The sequence below is a fragment of the Scyliorhinus canicula genome, chromosome 18, assembly GCF_902713615.1.
Source record: "Scyliorhinus canicula chromosome 18, sScyCan1.1, whole genome shotgun sequence".
NCBI classification, from domain to species: Eukaryota; Metazoa; Chordata; class Chondrichthyes; order Carcharhiniformes; family Scyliorhinidae; genus Scyliorhinus; species Scyliorhinus canicula.
In genome coordinates this window covers 79,987,750-80,005,015 of record NC_052163.1, presented here as the reverse complement: position 1 = coordinate 80,005,015, position 17,266 = coordinate 79,987,750, and the positions used below count along the sequence as shown (strand labels likewise).

The window sequence follows — 17,266 nt, the reverse complement described above, 5'->3', positions numbered from 1 at the left end:
GATGCTGATTCACACTGGGGTACAGTTTTCCCTGATGCTGACTCACACTGGGGTGCAGTTTTCCCCTGATACTGACTCTCACTGGGATACAGTTTCCCCTGATGCTGACTCACACTGGGGTGCAGTTTTCCCTGACACGTACTCACACTGGGGTACAGTTTCCCCTGACACTGACTCTCACTGGGGTACAGTTTCCCCTGACACTGACTCTCACTCGGATACAGTAATCCCTGGCGCTGGCTCTCACTTGGTTACAGTTCTGCTGACACTGACTCTCACTGGGATACAGATTCCCCTGATGCTGACTCTCACTGGGATACAGATTCCCCTGATACTGACTCACACTGGGGTACAGTTTTCCCTGACACTGACTCACACTGGGGTACAGTTTTCCCTGACACTGACTCACACTGGGGGTACAGTTTTCCCTGACACTGACTCACCACTGGGGATAACAGTTTCCCCTACCACTGACTCACTGGGGTACAGTTTTTCCCCGACACTGACTCATTACTGGGGTACAGTTTCCCCCGACACTGACTCATACTGGGGTACAGTTTTCCAGACTCTGACTCACACTGGGTATAGTTTCCCCTGACACTGACTCTCACTCGGATACAGTAATCCCTGGCGCTGGCTCTCACTGGGGTACAGTCTCCCCTGATGCTGATTCACACTGGGGTACAGTTTTCCCTGATGCTGACTCACACTGGGGTACAGTTTTCCCTGACACTGACTCACACTGCGGTACAGTTTCCCCTGATACTGACTCTCACTGGGATACAGTTTCCCCTGACACTGACTCTCACTGGGGTACAGTTTCCCCTGACACTGACTCACACTGGGCTACAGTTTTCCAGACTCTGACTCACACTGGGGTACAGTTTTCCCTGATGCTGACTCTCACTGTGGTACAGTTTTCCCTGACACTGACTCACACTGGGGTACAGTTTTCCCTGACACTGACTCACACTGGGGTACAGTTTTCCCTGACACTGACTCACACTGGGGTACAGTTATCCCTGACACTGACTCACACTGGGATACTGTTATCCCTGATGCTGACTCACACTGGGGTACAGTTATCCCTGATGCTGACTCACACTGGTATACAGAACTGTTGACACTGACTCTCAGTGGGGTACAGAACTGCTGAAACTGACTGTGGTGCCGTTTTCCCTGTCACTTACTGTTGGCCTTTTTGTTTCAATTTTGAAATCAAATAATTCTTCAAACTGTTTTAATCTGTTGCCGACTATTTTTGCCTTGTACCATTTCAGCGATTGAGAAGCTGCTTTCGAAAAAGGGTGTGCACAATTCTAGCGAGGAATGGCTTTTATCACTACAGAGTCAAGTGGAGTCGCTCACTAGTGAAAACCAAGAGCTGCAAGGGAGATTGCAGGTAATGAACCTTCAAAATACGGGCCTTGTTATTTGACCATTGAAGAATGGGTTGGAGAATGTTTAAGGCTAGGGTTAAAACCAAAGTAAAAGGATACATCCTCAACCTGCTGTGAATGGACGCACCATCCTTTTTAGACCAGTGATTATCAAGACTGGCTGATAATCTTTCCAAGAGCTGGTGCAGACTCGATGTGCCTAATGGCCTCCTTCTGCATGGTAAATTCTATGATACATGCCAGGAACCACCGACAATTTACACTTTTATTCCGAATTCTCCATTGAGAGGTTGATTTAAATTGAACAGTACCCGCTCGGATTTCCCAGGGATTGGGAAACATGGCAATGACAGGGAGGTGGGAGCTGCCAGGTCAAGAAGTTAACTGCCTTTTCCAGCACCCCTTGTGTGCCAGGAGGTGCAGTCACAGCCCAATCAATTGGGGGCTCTAGCTCTTTCCCTCCTGTTCTCATTGGGGACTTACCCACTCCTCTGATAACAGAAATCCACTCCAATCACCCTCCGTCCCTCTTCCCCACCACACCAGTTCTGAGCATCAATGGCTTGCCTTCCCACCTCAACTAACAGCCTTCCTCTTTTATCTAATACACTCCCCCCTCCCCCCCAAAAAGAATTCTCACCTCTGGATTACTCCCTCCTGATTGGAAAACACTGTCCTCGAAGGTTCCTGCTTCAATCACCCATTCAGGTTTTTCTATATGACCGGAGGTCAGCCTGTCCATTTAGTGGGCTACGAAACAAACAAAGTTTTTCCATTAACGTTTCAGAAGCAGGAAGGTTGGATTCATTTCATCCGAATGGCCTTTAAACAAGGTCTTCTGTTGACATTTTTGAAGAGTTCAATTCTCTAATTCACATGGCAGTGGCTAGATTCTTATTGGAAGGAACTGGAAGATGAAATGTAGCGCTTTCACCTCTGAGCCAGGAGGTTGTGGATGAAACAGCTCTTTCACCTCTGAGCCAGGAGGTTGTGGATTCAATCCCCACGCAGTTCACACAATCTAGGCTGACACTCCAACGCAATACTGAGTCAGTGCTGCATTGTTGGAGGAACCATTTTTTGGGTGAGACGTGAAACCAAGTCTGTACTTGCAAGTCTGTACTTGCAGTACTACCAGCACGGTAGCATGGTGGTTAGCGTCAATGCTTCACAGCTCCAGGGTCCCAGGTTCGATTCCCAGCTTGGGTCACTGTCTGTGTGGAGTCTGCACATCCTCCCCGTGTGTGTGTGGTTTTCCTCCGGGTGCTCCGGTTTCCTCCCACAGTCCAAAGATGTGCGGGTTAGGTGGATTGGCCATGCTAAATTGCCCGTAGTGTCCTAAAAAGTAAGGTTAAGGGGGGGTTGTTGGGTTACGGGTATAGGGTGGATACGTGGGTTTGCGTAGGGTGATCATTGCTCGGCACAACATCGAGGGCTGAAGGGCCTGTTCTGTGCTGTACTGTTCTATCTATTCTATCTATCTATAAGAGCTGTAAACAAAATCCTATGGCCTTATTTTAAAAAAAAACAGTGAGTCCATAGAATAGAATCCATAGAATCCCTACAGTGCAGAAGGAGGCCATCTGGCCCATCGAGTATGCACCGACCCTCCGAAACAGCACTCTACCTCGGCCCACTCCCCATATCCTCGCACATTGATCATCTAACATGCACATATTTGGACCGCGGGAGGAAACCAGAGCTCCCGGAGGAAACCCACGCAGACACCAGGAGAATGTGCAAACTCCATGCAGGCACCCAAGGCTGAAAATGAACTGCGGTCCCTGGTGCTGTCAGGTAGCAGTGCTAACCACGGTGTCATCATCCCATCATGATACCCTGTCCAATCAATACTTATCCCACATGCAATATCACAAAATTAACATTAGTTGATCATTTCTTCATAGCTGTTGTGGGAGCTCACTCTGTAGAAATTAAATTGCCATATTTCCAACATTATTTCTACATTGTTTCTATCGATATAGCTCTTGGGGCTAAAGGAATCAAAGGATGGGGGGAAGACGAGATCAGGGTATTGACTGTGATGATCAGCCATGATCACACTGAATGGTGGAGCAGGCTCAAAGGGCCGAATGTCCTCCTCCTGCTTCTATTTTCCATGTATGTTTCTATGTATTATAGCAACAATTATGATTCAGGAAGTAATTCATTGTCAGGGGGTTCTGGAAAATCCTGAGGTCATAGGAAGGTCTTTTTTTTATTGGAGTTGCTCAAAATTACTATTATCTTCAGTTTCCAATATTTTTGAATTGAAGGACAGAATTGCAGTTGTTGTTGGATCAATATCCTGGAGTTCACAGCCACCATCGCGGCAGTACCATTACCATGCGGGCTGCTGAGGTTTAAGGAGACGGTACACCACAAGCTTCCCTGGGCAACTAGGCACAGTCAAAATATTTTTTTCCCTCCCTGCCAACAGCTCGAGAACAAATTTTTAAAATGTTACTGAGGTTCCAAAACAGGTGAAAGCAGAAAATAAAAGACGGTTATGGACCAAGCGGGGACGTTAACTACGTTATAGTTAGTGGTGTCCTAAACGGGGCACCGATCGTGCTGGTAAATGTGTACATGCCCAACTGGGACGACACGGATTTTATAAAGAAGACCATGGCGGAAATACCCGACGTCGACACACACCGACTGATCATGGGCGGGACTTTAACCTCCTACAAGATCCATTGACGGACCAATCAAACCCCAGAACGGGGAAAAAGACAGGCATGGCTAGGGAATTGGGAACAGTGGATCCATGGCGGCACCTGCACCCGGATGAAAAGGAATTCTCGTTCTTCTCACCGGTACACAATGTCTACACATGTATCGACTTCTTTGCAGTGGGGATATCGGTGCTTCCAGGAATCATCGGAGCGGAATATTCCGCAGGAGTCATCTCCAACCACACTCCACATTACTTGGATGTGAGGTTGGAGACGGGCTGTGCCCAATTCCCCACATGGATGTTGGACATTGATCTCCTGGCTGACAAGATCCTCTGTCAGAAAACATCACAGACCGTAGGCGAGTACAATACGAACAACCGGAATAGCAAGTCTCACCTTCCACGGTTCTGTGAGGCACTGAAGGTGGTGATTTGGGGGAGAGATTATGGCCAACACAGCTCATAGAGACAGGGAAGCGAGAGCGGCCAGGCAGCAACTGATCGACTCCATCTTGGAGGTCAACAAAAGGTAGTCCGAGACCCTGACCATAGAGGAAGAAGCTACAAATGGACTTGAATCTGCGATCCACCAGGAAGGACGTACGCGAACTCCGCCAGACGCAGGGAACCTTTTATGAACACAGAGGGAAGGCTCCTTCCTTACCTGAGGGCAGCACGGTAGCCTTGTAGGTGGCACAATTGCTTCACAGCTCCAGGGTCCCAGGTTCGATTCCGGCTTGGGTCACTGTCTGTGCGGAGTCTGCACTTTCTCCCCGTGTTAGCATGGGTTTCCACCGGGTGCTCCGGTTTCCTCCCACAGTCTAAAGATGTGCAGGTTAGGTGGATTGGCCATGCTAAATTGCCCTTAGTGTCCAAAATTGACCTTAGTGTTGGGTCGGGTTACTGAGTTATGGGGATAGGGTGGAGGTGTGGGCTTGGATAGGGTGCTCTTTCAAAGAGCAGGTGCAGACTTGATGGGCCAAATGGCCTCCTGCACTGTAAATTCTATGATTCTATGATTTAAAATAGCCCGAAACAAATTCCGCTACCTGGGGATCCAGATTCCCCATGACTGGACACAGATCCACAAATGGAATCTGACAAGGGGCAGCAGGGTAGCATGGTGGTTAGCATAAATGCTTAACAGCTCCAGGGTCCCAGGTTCGATTCCCGGCTGGGTCACTGTCTGTGTGGAGTCTGCACATCCTCCCCCTGTGTGCGTGGGTTTCCTCCGGGTGCTCCGGTTTCCTCCCACAGTCCAAAGATGTGCGGGTTAGGTGGATTGGCCATGCTAAATTGCCCGTAGTGTCCTAATAAAAGTAAGGTTAAGGGGGGGGGGGTTGTTGGGGTACGGGTATAGGGTGGATACGTGGGTTTGAGTAGGGTGATCATGGCTCGGCACAACATTGAGGGCAGAAGGGCCTGTTCTGTGCTGTACTGTTCTATGTTCTATAAGTCTGGTGGAGGAAATTAAAAAGGATCTGCAGAGATGGGATGCACTCCCATTTTCCCTGGCAGGGAGGGTGCAGATGATCGAGATGAATATACTGCCAAAGTTCCTCTTCCTGTTTAGATCCAGACTAACCTTCATCCCCAAGGTCTTCCCGAAGAGAAGATTGCAGAGGAGAAGAAGCCTGGGTGACCTGGCCCTCACGAACTTGCAATCTGCCACTGGCAAGCCACAGCCGAGAGGGTGAGGGGATGGGTCAGGGAACTGAATGTGTGAGGATGGAGGAGTCCTCCTGCACGACCCTCCGAACCCTCGCCCAATGACAGCGCTCCCATCCCTGTCTGCAAAACACTCATCCAGCCCAGTGGTAGTAGCAACACTAAGAACCTGGAACCAGATGAGACATCAATTCTGTTTAACCAAGGTGTCCACCATGGCCCTCATCTGCGGCAACCATAGTTTCCCACCAGCCATGCTTGACGCCACCTTTCAGAGGTGGCGACAGGACGGGGAGATGCTAGCAATCAGGAACTTTTACCTGGGGGAAAGATTTGCGGCCTTCAAAGCGCCGGCGGAGAGACTGGAACTTTCGAATGGACAGAAACTCCGACATTTACAAGTCAAAAACTTTCTCCACAAGGAGCTGATGAGATGCCCTGAGAGACACAAAGTTGGAGGTGCTACTGGACGCGGACAGCATGGAAAAAGGGAACTGCGGGGACATATACAGGCGACTTTTAAAAAGGGCAAGATCACCATTGTACGGACCAAGGCAGAAATGGGAGGAAGAAATAGGGATGGAAGTAGGTTGGGGAGTCTGGAGCGAAGCACTGAGCAGGGCCGAGTCCACCTTCTCCTGTGCATGTTTAAAGTGGTACACAGAGCACACCTGACAAAAACCTGAATGAGTGGAGTGGGGGGGGGGGGGGGGGGGGGGGGGGGGGCAAAAAAAGGAAGAACATGTGAAAATGAAATGAAATGAAAATCGCTTATTGTCACGAGTAGGCTTCAATGAAGTTACTGTGAAAAGCCCCTAGTCGCCACATTCCGGCGCCTGTCCGGGGAGGCTGGTACGGGAATCGAACCGTGCTGCTGGCCTGCCTGGTCTGCTTTAAAAACCAGCGATTTAGCTCAGTGAGCTAAACCAGCCCCTGTACAATTTACACTGTAAATTGTAAATAATAACTGTTTCAGCCATCTCCTGTACAGTGTAAAAATGTAAACTTCAATAAATATTTACATTTTAAAAAAGTATCAGAAACCAAAGTCATAGAATTATCGGGCTGAGTTTTTGTTTAATCGCCGAGGGAGAACCGATGTTTGCCAAGAAAGCGATTTCACATCCCTTGTGTGACAGTCCCACCTCCCAGCTGGTACAGGAAGAGATTTCGGAAGCTGTAAACCAGCCCCTTGCACGAATGAGACAGTTCATTAATTCACAATGCAAATGAGTTACTGAAGTGCTCGTTAATGGGGATAAAATTATTTTGATTTGGAGGCATGGATGGCGACTCTGAAGGGTAGCAAACACATCCCTGAGTAGGAGAGAGCAAGGGGGCCAGTCATGGAGGTGGGTCCATTTAATATTGGTACAAAAGTAGGGGGGAGGCTCATAGATTTCCTCATACAATAGCATACAGTGGCTATGAGTGTGCTGAGGTCACAGGAGTGTTAACCCCATCTGTACTGGATCTGTTTGGGGGGGGTGATCCAATGCAGGATATTGGGGCATGAGGGGCATGGTGCAGGTATGATTGTCCGTCTGGAGGTAAGGAAGGCCATCAATGGACCATGGACTGAGTGCTCGGAGTTGGGAGTTGTGTAGTTGGCCCCATGGTAAATACAGCCCATTGGTCTTGCGGCAAGCAGAGGAGATGCACATGGAGCACAGAGGGAACGAAAGTGACATCCACCACCTACAGACAGTGAATGAGCTTCCTGAATCTAACAAAGTGTCAGTGTCACTGAAGGATGCATCTATCAAGGTAAATGGTGGCAGAGATTTGTGCACGAGTGGAGGATTATTTCGCTCCCCATCCGCTGTGTCAGCACTGACGGTGTCACTGAACTTCTTTGCCTCTGGGTCCTTCCAAATTGGACAGCGGAGAGCACTGGTACCACAAAATCAGCAGTCCAGCACAGCATACAGGAGGTCATGAATGCCGGGTTTGAAGGGTATCAGGTCGCACTGAGTTCACTACCGATGGAGCCATACAGGCACAGAATGCAGTGGGGTTTTCTATCATCGCTGGACGCCCTCAGGTGCAGGGGTTAATTGACTGCACCCATGTGACCATCAAGGCACCAGAAGAGCAGACAGGGGCATTGACGAACATGAAAGGATTCCACATACGACCACCTTTTCTATGACCATGCATTTCCTTTAGGTCTGTAGGGTAAACTGCCACTACTCCTCCATCCTGAGGAAATTGCTGGCATTGCAGCAGTCCATGCCTCCAGGGTGAGATGTTGTGGAATGCTGCTCGGGCACAAGATTCTCCATTAACGAGATGTTTGCTGACACCTGGACACATCACTTCAATGGAAGTTCAAATCCGGCCTTGGGTGACTGTCTGTGTGGAGTTTGCACTTTCTCCCCATGTCTGCGTGGGTTTCCTTTGGGTGCTCCAGTTTCCTCCCACAGTTCAAAGATGTGCAGGTTAGGTGGATTGGCCATGCTAAATTGTCCCTTAGTGCCCAAAAGGTTAGGTGGGCTTCCTGGATTATGGAGATAGGGTGGAAGCGTGGGCTTAAGTGGGATGCTGTTTCCAAGGACCTGTGCAGACTCAATGGGCCAAATGGCCTCCTTCTGCACTGTAGCACAAGTGGCTAGCACTGTAGCTTCACAGCGCCAGGGTCCCAAGTTCGATTCCCCACTGGGTCACTGTCTGTGCGGAGTCTGCACGTTCTCCCCGTGTCTGCGTGGGTTTCCTCCGGCTGCTCCAGTTTCCTCCCACAGTCCAAAGATGTGCAGGTTAGGTGGATTGGCCATGATAAATTGTCCTTAGTGTCCAAAAAAAGTTAAGAGGAGTTATTGGGTTATGGGGATCGGGTGGAAGTGAGGGCTTAAGTGGGGCTGTGCAGACTCGATGGGCCAAATGGCCTCCTTCTGTACTGTATGTTCTATGTAAATTCTATTCTACGAATTATATAAATCTCATATCTTTGGTGAAAGAATTCTTGCCAATCTTAGCAAGTCTGGTCTGTTGGTGACTCCAGACCCACGCCAAAATGGTTGTCTGTTTCCACTCCATGGTGCAGCCTGGCTTGTATTGAATTGCTAGGGATGGGCATTAAATGCCAGTAAAGACCATATCCCAGGAAGGAACTATATAAAAAAGATGAATCACTTTGTTTTAAACAGGTTAGTGATGTTGATGGGAAAATTGAGATTCACATATTGCCACTGGGATATTGATGCACTGCTTCTAACTTGCCGACTGGCTTATTGGGATGGCCTGCACAGAAATAGAAGATGTTTGGCATGGGAGAGAGAAGTTAGGAAGCACCATTCAAGCTTTGCAAAGTATTGGGTCGGGTTTTGGGCCTGCAAAATAGTCTAGCAATAATTGCAGCTGTGGTACATAGAAAAGAAAGAAAGTCTTGCATTTATATTGCACTTTTCACAGTCACTGGACATCGCAAAGCATTTCGCGCCAAACAAATACTTCATGAAGTGTAGCAGCTTTGTGATGTAGCAATCACGGGAGCAAATTTGTGCACAGCAAGCTACCATAGACAACAATATAGTAATAACTGAATGTCTGTTTTTGTGATGTGAGGGATAAATATTGGCCAGGACAACAGGGATACCTGCCCTTCTTCAGAATGGTGCCATGGGATCTTATCCACCTGAGCAGACAGACGGTGGCTCAGTTAAATGTTTCCTCCTAAAAGCCATACCTCTGACAGTGAAGCACTTCCTCAGTATTGCACTTTGAGTATCAGCCTTAATTTCACCCAATCTCCAAGTGGACATAGAAACTTGTGAATCAGAGACAAGCGAGCTACCAGCTGAGCCACCACTGACACTTGAGGCATTTAATCATGGTTGCCAATCAAACCTGACCGTTTATGTGATTCTAAACCAAGATAACTGCTATGCATAGTCTATTACAAAGTGTGTTACTAATCTGTCTTTATTACCATTGCTTTTTTCAGGAGTTAGAATATTCGGAGAAAGGAGCAAATGAAGGAGATTCATCAGGAAGCCTGGATTTTATCCCAGTTCTACTCTACGATTCCTTACAAGCAGAATTTGAGAAGCTGAAGGAACAGCATGAACAGGCCCAGGCTACAATCAGGGAGGAGGTTAACTCAGCAACCTGTGAAAAGCTAGTCTCACTGGAAGCATACGAACAGCTAAAGGTGGAACACAGGCAAGAAGTTCAAAGGCTGCAAGAAGTTCTTGATGACCTCAAGGCCAAGACCGACTCAAAGATAGAAGACTCATCCAGAGATGAAAGGTTAGAGGTGAAAGACATAGCAGAACATGGAAGCCAAGATGTTGAAGAACTCATTAAAAAATTGAAGGATACCCAACACAAATATGAGGCAGCAATGAGTGAGGTTCAACAATTAGAAGAACAGATTCAACTAGGAATTCTTTCAGTGGAAGAAAAGGCAACAATGAGAAACACAGGGACCATAAAAACAGTCCCTGGAGAGGAGAGTGTTAAAATGGAGCTTCTGCGAGCAGGTAATACTGAAGTGGAAGAAGAAAGGAAGGTGAAAACCTTGGAGGAAAAGGTGAGTGAAATGGAGAAGGCTCTGACTCACAGTGTCCCTTTGGAAGAGTACAATGAAATGAGAATGTCACTCAATACCTCACTGGAAGAAATTTCCAAACAGAATTTGTTGCTGGTCGGAAAGTACACCAAGGTGGAAGGTGAACTTGAGGATCTGAAGAGAAGCCATTTTGGAGAGTCGCCTGAAAATGGAACTGGAGCTTCCATCGAAGCCAAGGAACAATTAGAAGAGCTGAACAAAGTCCACAATGAATTGCAGGAAAAATACAAGGAGCTTCAAACAGAATATGAAAAGAAAGTTGAAGAGCTCAAGTCAATACAATTGTTGTATGTCCCAAAGGAGGAACATGAAAAGGTGAAGGATAAGTTGTGTAAATCCCTCAGTGAAGCCAACAACCAGCTCCATGATCTAAAGGTCACACATAATGCAATCCAACAAGAAATCGCAAGGCTGGAAGATGAGATAGAACAGCAGAGGAAAAGTTCCATATGTTGGGGTGAGCATCTGAAAATGAAGGAATCACTGGAAAAATCTCTGCAGGACACAAAAGGAATGGTCAGCAATATGAAAGATCAGTTGGCCACGAAAGATAAAGAGATTTCCCAGCAACAGGAGGAAGCGGAAACAATGAAAAGACAAACCATTCGAAAAGAAGAACATGAAAAGATCACCACCTCACTGAAGGATGAGGTAAATTCTTTAATTGTTAAATTAAATGATCTGACTAAGAAGCACGAGAAGACCTGCACTGAGGTGTTCCGGGTACAGAGGCAGGCGCTCTTTATGAAGAGTGAGAAGCAGGCCGCAGAGGAAGAGATGGCCGCAGCACAAAAACAGCTCAGCGACTTGAAAGCAGAGTCAACGAAGATCATTGAACTGCATAAACACATTGAGGACTCTGCTGGTCTTGTGAAGGAAAAGGAAAGGAAGGTATTTCAAGATCACACAATCCTTCTGCCCTTCAGTAGTGTTGAGTCACTATTAATGCATGCCTCTATCTGATTGCTCTTAAGTAGTTATACTGTGCATTGTGTGATTTGATGTTTTCAGCATCATCTCTTAATGATGGTGGTTTCTGGAACAATGCTGGCCTCTTGTCGAAATAAAATTGTTCCGATCACGTGAAATCTATCCAATCATGGACCCATTACATTGATATGATCTCCAGTGAATCTTAAAGTTATGCAGAGTTTGCACTAGGAGCTTTACTATAACCTGTTGCTTCAGACCATTTCCCAAAACCACTTCGCCTCAGTCACTCTCTCCCTTCAAAAATCTCTTAAAAATCTATCTTTGATTGTGATTTCCTTCATCCGTTAACGTTTCCCATCTCCTGTGCTGTTTTCTGAAGTGCTCTGAGATCGTCTCTGATATGAAATTGCTGAGTTGTCATTGTAGTTGAGGCATTTAAGATTATTGTAACTATCATGTAGCTAAGCAAGTGCGAGTTTAGTGCAGTGGGTGCACTGTGACCTCCGCATTGGAAAGTTGTAGGTTCGAGCCTTCTTCCTGACTTGAATCCATTATCACGACTGCACTATCGCCGATGATTTCTGTCAGGTGAGATGTTCAACCGAAATCCCAAATCACGATTTGAAGATGTGCAGGGGCGTTTGCCCAGAAATCCACCCAACAAGATCACAAAGCAATTGGGGATGAGATTGGCCATCGTCTCACCTTAATGCTTCGATCCCATAAAAATCACAAACATTCCACATGAACATTTGTGTATTTAATTAATCCTTAAATGACTTCAGGGCTTCTTGCTCCATTAGCATGTTTTGCTGAGGTGACCATTCCATGTGTTGTAGATCATAGAATTTACAGAGCCATTCGGCCAATGGAGTCTGCACCATCCCTTGGAAAGAGCACCCCACCTAAGCCCACACCTCCACCCTGTCCTGGTAACCCCATCTAACCTTTTTGTACATGAAGGGCAATTTAGTATGGCCAATCCACATAACCTGCACATCTTTCGACTGTGGGAGGAAGCTGGAGCACATGGAGGAAACCCACCCAGACACGGGGAGAACTTGCAGACTCCGCACAGTGACCCAAGCCAGGAAATGAACATGGGATGCTGGAGCTGTGAATCAACTGTGCTAACCACTGTGCCGCTGTGCTGCCCACAACTGTCGATTAGCTTCCTCCTTATAACAGTCACAAAGTTGCTTTTTATATCCCTTCCCCCTCAGTTAAATTTAAAATAATATTTTGTAATCCATACCCGCTTATTATCTTTACTCTGGGTGCAGATATTGGCAATTAATCCTATACAATCTGTCTACCACCATCCCATCTGGTTCATATTGCCCAGACTAGCCCTCCCACCTTTACTGTCCATTGTTCCCCCACCTACCCCTGTTGCACCCCCGCCCCACCCTCTGTATCCATGGCGTCCTACAGGAAATAGGTTTATAAATTCTTTGTGAATTCAACTTAACTGAAAAGTGAGAACTCGACATAAGTGTCCTCCGTGCCCCTGTAGCAAAATAGTCAAACATTCTTAAACATTGCTGAAAGGAGAGACATATTGTTCAAACTTTTTGTCTTGAATTCATCAGGACAAAGAGAAGAATGGCAAATTTCACAGCAATTTGAAATTTGGGATTTTTGGGTTTGTCTTAAAAACGAAAAGCTTGAACAACATGTCTCTCTTTTCGGCAAAGTTCACGTTCTGTTTCACCAAATAATTGTTTGTACATCTTGAAACACAGTAATTATCAACTTGGAGGATAAAATCAAAAGACACTTGTATCTAATTGAAAAAAGCCCTGTCCTCAGTCATAACCACATAGGATTCTGGGATGAGAGCAGCAAAGTAACTTTAAATTTAGCTCATTGCAATTGCTCCTTTAGTTGAACGAAAAACATAAGAATATAAGAAGCAGGAGTAGGCCATTCGGCATATTCCTGCTCCACCATTCAATACTATCATGGTTGATCTTGTGCTTCAACTCCATTTTCCTGCCCGTTCCCCATATCCCTTGATTCCCTGAGCGATCAAAGATCTGTCTGTCCCAGCCTTAAATGTATTCAACGATGGAGCATCCACAACTCTTGTGCTGAGAGAATTCCAAAGATTCACAACCCTTTGAGTGAAGGAATTTCTCATCTCAATCCTAAATGACCTTGCGTTTTAGGTCGCCGTTCCTTCACTGTCGCAGGATATAAATCCTGGAATTCCTTCCCTAACAACACTGTGGTTTTACCTGCAACACATGGACAGCACCAGTTCAAGAAGGCAGCTCATCAACACCTTTTGAAGAGCAACTAGGGATGGGCAACAAATGCTGGCCGAGCCAGCGATGTCCACATCCTGTAAATTAATGATAAAAAAAGATTCCCCGACCAGCCCAAACAATCTCTCAGCATACACCCTATCAAACCCCTTCATTATCTATAGGTAGCAATGAGATCGCCTCTCATTCTTCTAAACGCCAGCGAAGATAAACCCAATTTATTCACCCTCTCACCATAGGACCACCCCCTCATCCCACAGACCAATTTAGTGAACCTTCGGTATGCAACCTCCAATGCGAATGTAATATTTTCTTAAATATGAAGGGCAAAACCTAACACGCTGGGCACGATTTTACGGCTGTGTTATGCTTGAGTGACCCAGCCATTAGATTGCGGGAGAGGCCAAAATGGAAAAACCGTGCCAGGCTGTTTGTGATCTAATTGGCCTGTTCCCATTGGCAAAATCAGGATCCCGTCGTGGCGGGAAACCAATGATCATCACTTAAGGCCAATCTCCATACAAGTAATGGGAATGACCCTCTATCCAACGGCTTCCTGTCATCTAAGTGCCTCCCCAGCGCCGATTAGTACTCTTTTTTTTAAATGTGAAGCTGGCGGAATGACTGCTGTGGGGATCCGAGGAAGTGAGTAGCAATCTTCTCTCTCAGGCAATGGGCCCGGGGCACACTGAGGATTTTGCCCTGGTGCTCGGGGGCATTGGGGGGGTGGGGATTGCTGGGTCGGGGGAGCGCCTCTGGGCTGGGGGTGTATCGGTCGCCCCTGGTTTGGGGGGGGTGTGGGTGTCTCAGCATCCATGGGTCCACCATGCCATGCCAGCCCATGGAACCTGTGTATCCGTTACGGGCCGCTTCCTGTCTGTACCACCGACCACCCATAACTCCCACTGACCATTGAAGCTTCTATCCACGTGGCTGACTAGCGCCCGGTCCAGGTAATGTTACGTGTGGGTGTCTGAGGTACAGGTCTGGGGTCCGGTGACCGGGGGTGCGTGGGCAGGGCATGTCCAATGGCAGTGGATGTGCGAGGGGAAGGGGGGGAGCAATGGAGGATCCTGAGGTGGAAGACACTGCTGGTTTTCAGTCTCTCGCCTCTCCGATCCCTTATAGATATAACACGGGATAGTTGATAACTGAGACACCATGGAGGCTGCCCTCGTGGTGCTGCTGGCTGGCCAGGTGCCCTGGCGCCGGGGAAGGCGGCTGCAGCAGTGTCAACAGAGACTCGAGACGGCGGTCCATGTGCATGGCAGCTCCATACCCTGAGGACCCGGCCACCCATCAGGCTAGGGAGGGACTCCGAGGGGAAGGCCAGTGACCGCCCAAGGCGCACAGGCGTGGTTGGTCTTTCGAGCAGATGACGCGTGCTCCAGGAGGTTCCACCTCAACCAGGGTATGGTGCGCCACCTGTGCCATATATTTGCTGACTTGCACCACATGGAGGAGGAGGATACCCATTCCCAACAGCCATCAAAGTCACAGCAGCCCTGAACATCTATACCTCAGGGCTCTAGCGGGAACTTGTGTGGCATTTCACAAGCTACACATTCCACACAGAATGCCTTAATCCACTGCAATTCACGTTCCACCACACCCGCTCCATAGCACACACTATCTCCTGGCCCTACACTCATCCCTGGAGCATCTCAATAAAAGGTCTTCTATATCAGACTCCTATTCATTGACTACAGCTCCATCTTCAACACCATAATCCCAGCCAAGCTCATATCCAAATTCCTAAACCTAGGACTTGGCTCCTCCCTCTGCAACTGTATCCTCGACTTCGTTACCCATAGACCACAATCAGTAAAGCTAAATAACAACACCTCCTCCATGATAATCTTTAATGCCAGGACCCCGCAAGGCTGCATATTTAGCCCCCTACTATAGTCCTTATACACACGTGACTGTGCGGCAACATTTGGCTCCAAATCCATCTACAAGTTTGCTGATGACATGACTGAAATGGCTCAGATCTCAAACAACAATGAGTCAGAGTACAGGAGGGAGATAGAGACCCTAGCGGCATGGTGCAATGACAACAATCTCTCCCTCAATGTCAGCAGAACTAAGGAGCTGGTCATCGACTGCAGGAAGCAAAGTATCGTACACACCCCTGTCTCCATTAGTGATGCCGAAGTGAAGATGGTTGACGGCTTCAAATTCCTAGGCGTGCACATCACCAACATCCACGTCAACGCTACGACCAAAGGGCAGCACGGTGGCCTAGTGGTTAGCACAACCGCCTCACGGCGCTGAGGTCCCAGGTTCGATCCCGGCTCTGGGTCACTGTCCGTGTGGAGTTTGCACATTCTCCCTGTGTCTGCATGGGTTTCACCCCCACAACCCAAAAAAAAATGTGCAGAGTAGGTGGATTGGCCACGCTAAATTGCCCCTTAATAGAAAAAATAATTGGGTAATCTAAATTTAAAAAAAAAAAACGCTACGACCAAGAAAGCGCAACAGCACCTATACTTCCTCAGGAAACTAAGGAAAGTTGGCATGTCCACTTGATTCTTACCAATTTTTACAGATGCACCGTAGAAAGCATCCTGTCTGGCTACATCACGGGCTGGTATGGCAACTGTTTGGCTGAAGAGTCGTGAACACAGCCCAGTCCAGCACGTGAACCTGCTTCCCATCCACTGACTCTGTCTACACCTCCCGCTGCCTTGAAAAAGTGGGCAGCAGAATCAAAGCCCCTCCCACCCGGGTTATTCTCTCTTCCAAACTCTTTCATCGGGCAAGGGATACAAAATCTGAGGACGCGCACAACAGGTTCAAAAACAGCTTCTTCGCCGCTGTTACTAGATTCCTGAATGACCCTCTTGTGAACTGAACTGATGTCTCTATGCATCTTCAATACTGTTACAGCACTATACTCTGTATGCTTCACCCGATGTCTATCTATTTACATTGTGTATTTGTCGTATGTGTTTTTCCTGTATGGAATGGTACATTTCACTGTATCTCGGTACACGTGACAATAAATCTAAATCTAATCTAAATCTAAAATGTGCATCTGTGAAGGAACGGAACAGATGTTCTCTTTACTTGGGCAGCTGACTATATAATCTTGATATGGACCAGGCCCAACAAAGTACCCGGGCAGGAGGATTCTCCGCAATCGACAGGATGCCCCAGGTCCAAGGGGTAATAGATGGCACGCGTATCGCCTTGCGCACACCGGGCCGTCAGGGAGTGTCTACATCAAAAGGAAAGTGTTCCACTCTCTGAATATCCAATTCGTGTGCGACCACTACACGATGATCATGCAAGTGTGTGCACACTTCCCATGGAGTGTGCACAACAGCACATGGCTAAATCGCTGGCTTTGAAAGCAGACCAAGGCAGGCCAGCAGCATGGTTCAATTCCCGTTCCAGCCTTCCCGAACAGTCGGCGGAATGTGGCAACTAGGGGCTTTTAACAGTTACTTCATTTGAAGCCTTCTTGTGACAATAAGCAATTTTAATTTCATTCATCCTGGGGCAGTCGGACATCCCTGGCCTCTTTGAGGACCACCCTAGGTTGGCCAGTTGGCTCATGGGGAAAAGGGCTAACTGTTGAGGACCTGGCTAATGAAGCCAGTACGGAGGCCGGTGATTGATGCAGAGACCCAATATAATGAGGTCCAGGGGGCCATCTGGGCAGTCATTGAGTGGTGCATCGGACTCCGAGCCCCTCTGGGGACCAGGATACACTGCCTGGAATCGACCGAGCCCAACA

The 17,266-nt window shown here is 47.7% G+C and overlaps 1 protein-coding gene across 6 annotated transcripts in view; it reads left to right on the top strand.

Annotated features, from left to right (window-relative positions):
* LOC119953464 (ankyrin repeat domain-containing protein 24-like) overlaps positions 1 to 17,266 on the top strand; it is a 209,016-nt gene that overhangs the window by 179,721 nt on the left and 12,029 nt on the right. For all 6 annotated transcript variants that reach the window (XM_038777775.1, XM_038777772.1, XM_038777774.1 and 3 more), the window contains 2 exons: positions 1,281 to 1,402; positions 9,692 to 11,209. In XM_038777775.1, coding sequence (XP_038633703.1) covers positions 1,281 to 1,402; positions 9,692 to 11,209 — 1,640 coding nt within the window. The remainder of the gene's footprint in view (positions 1 to 1,280; positions 1,403 to 9,691; positions 11,210 to 17,266) is intronic.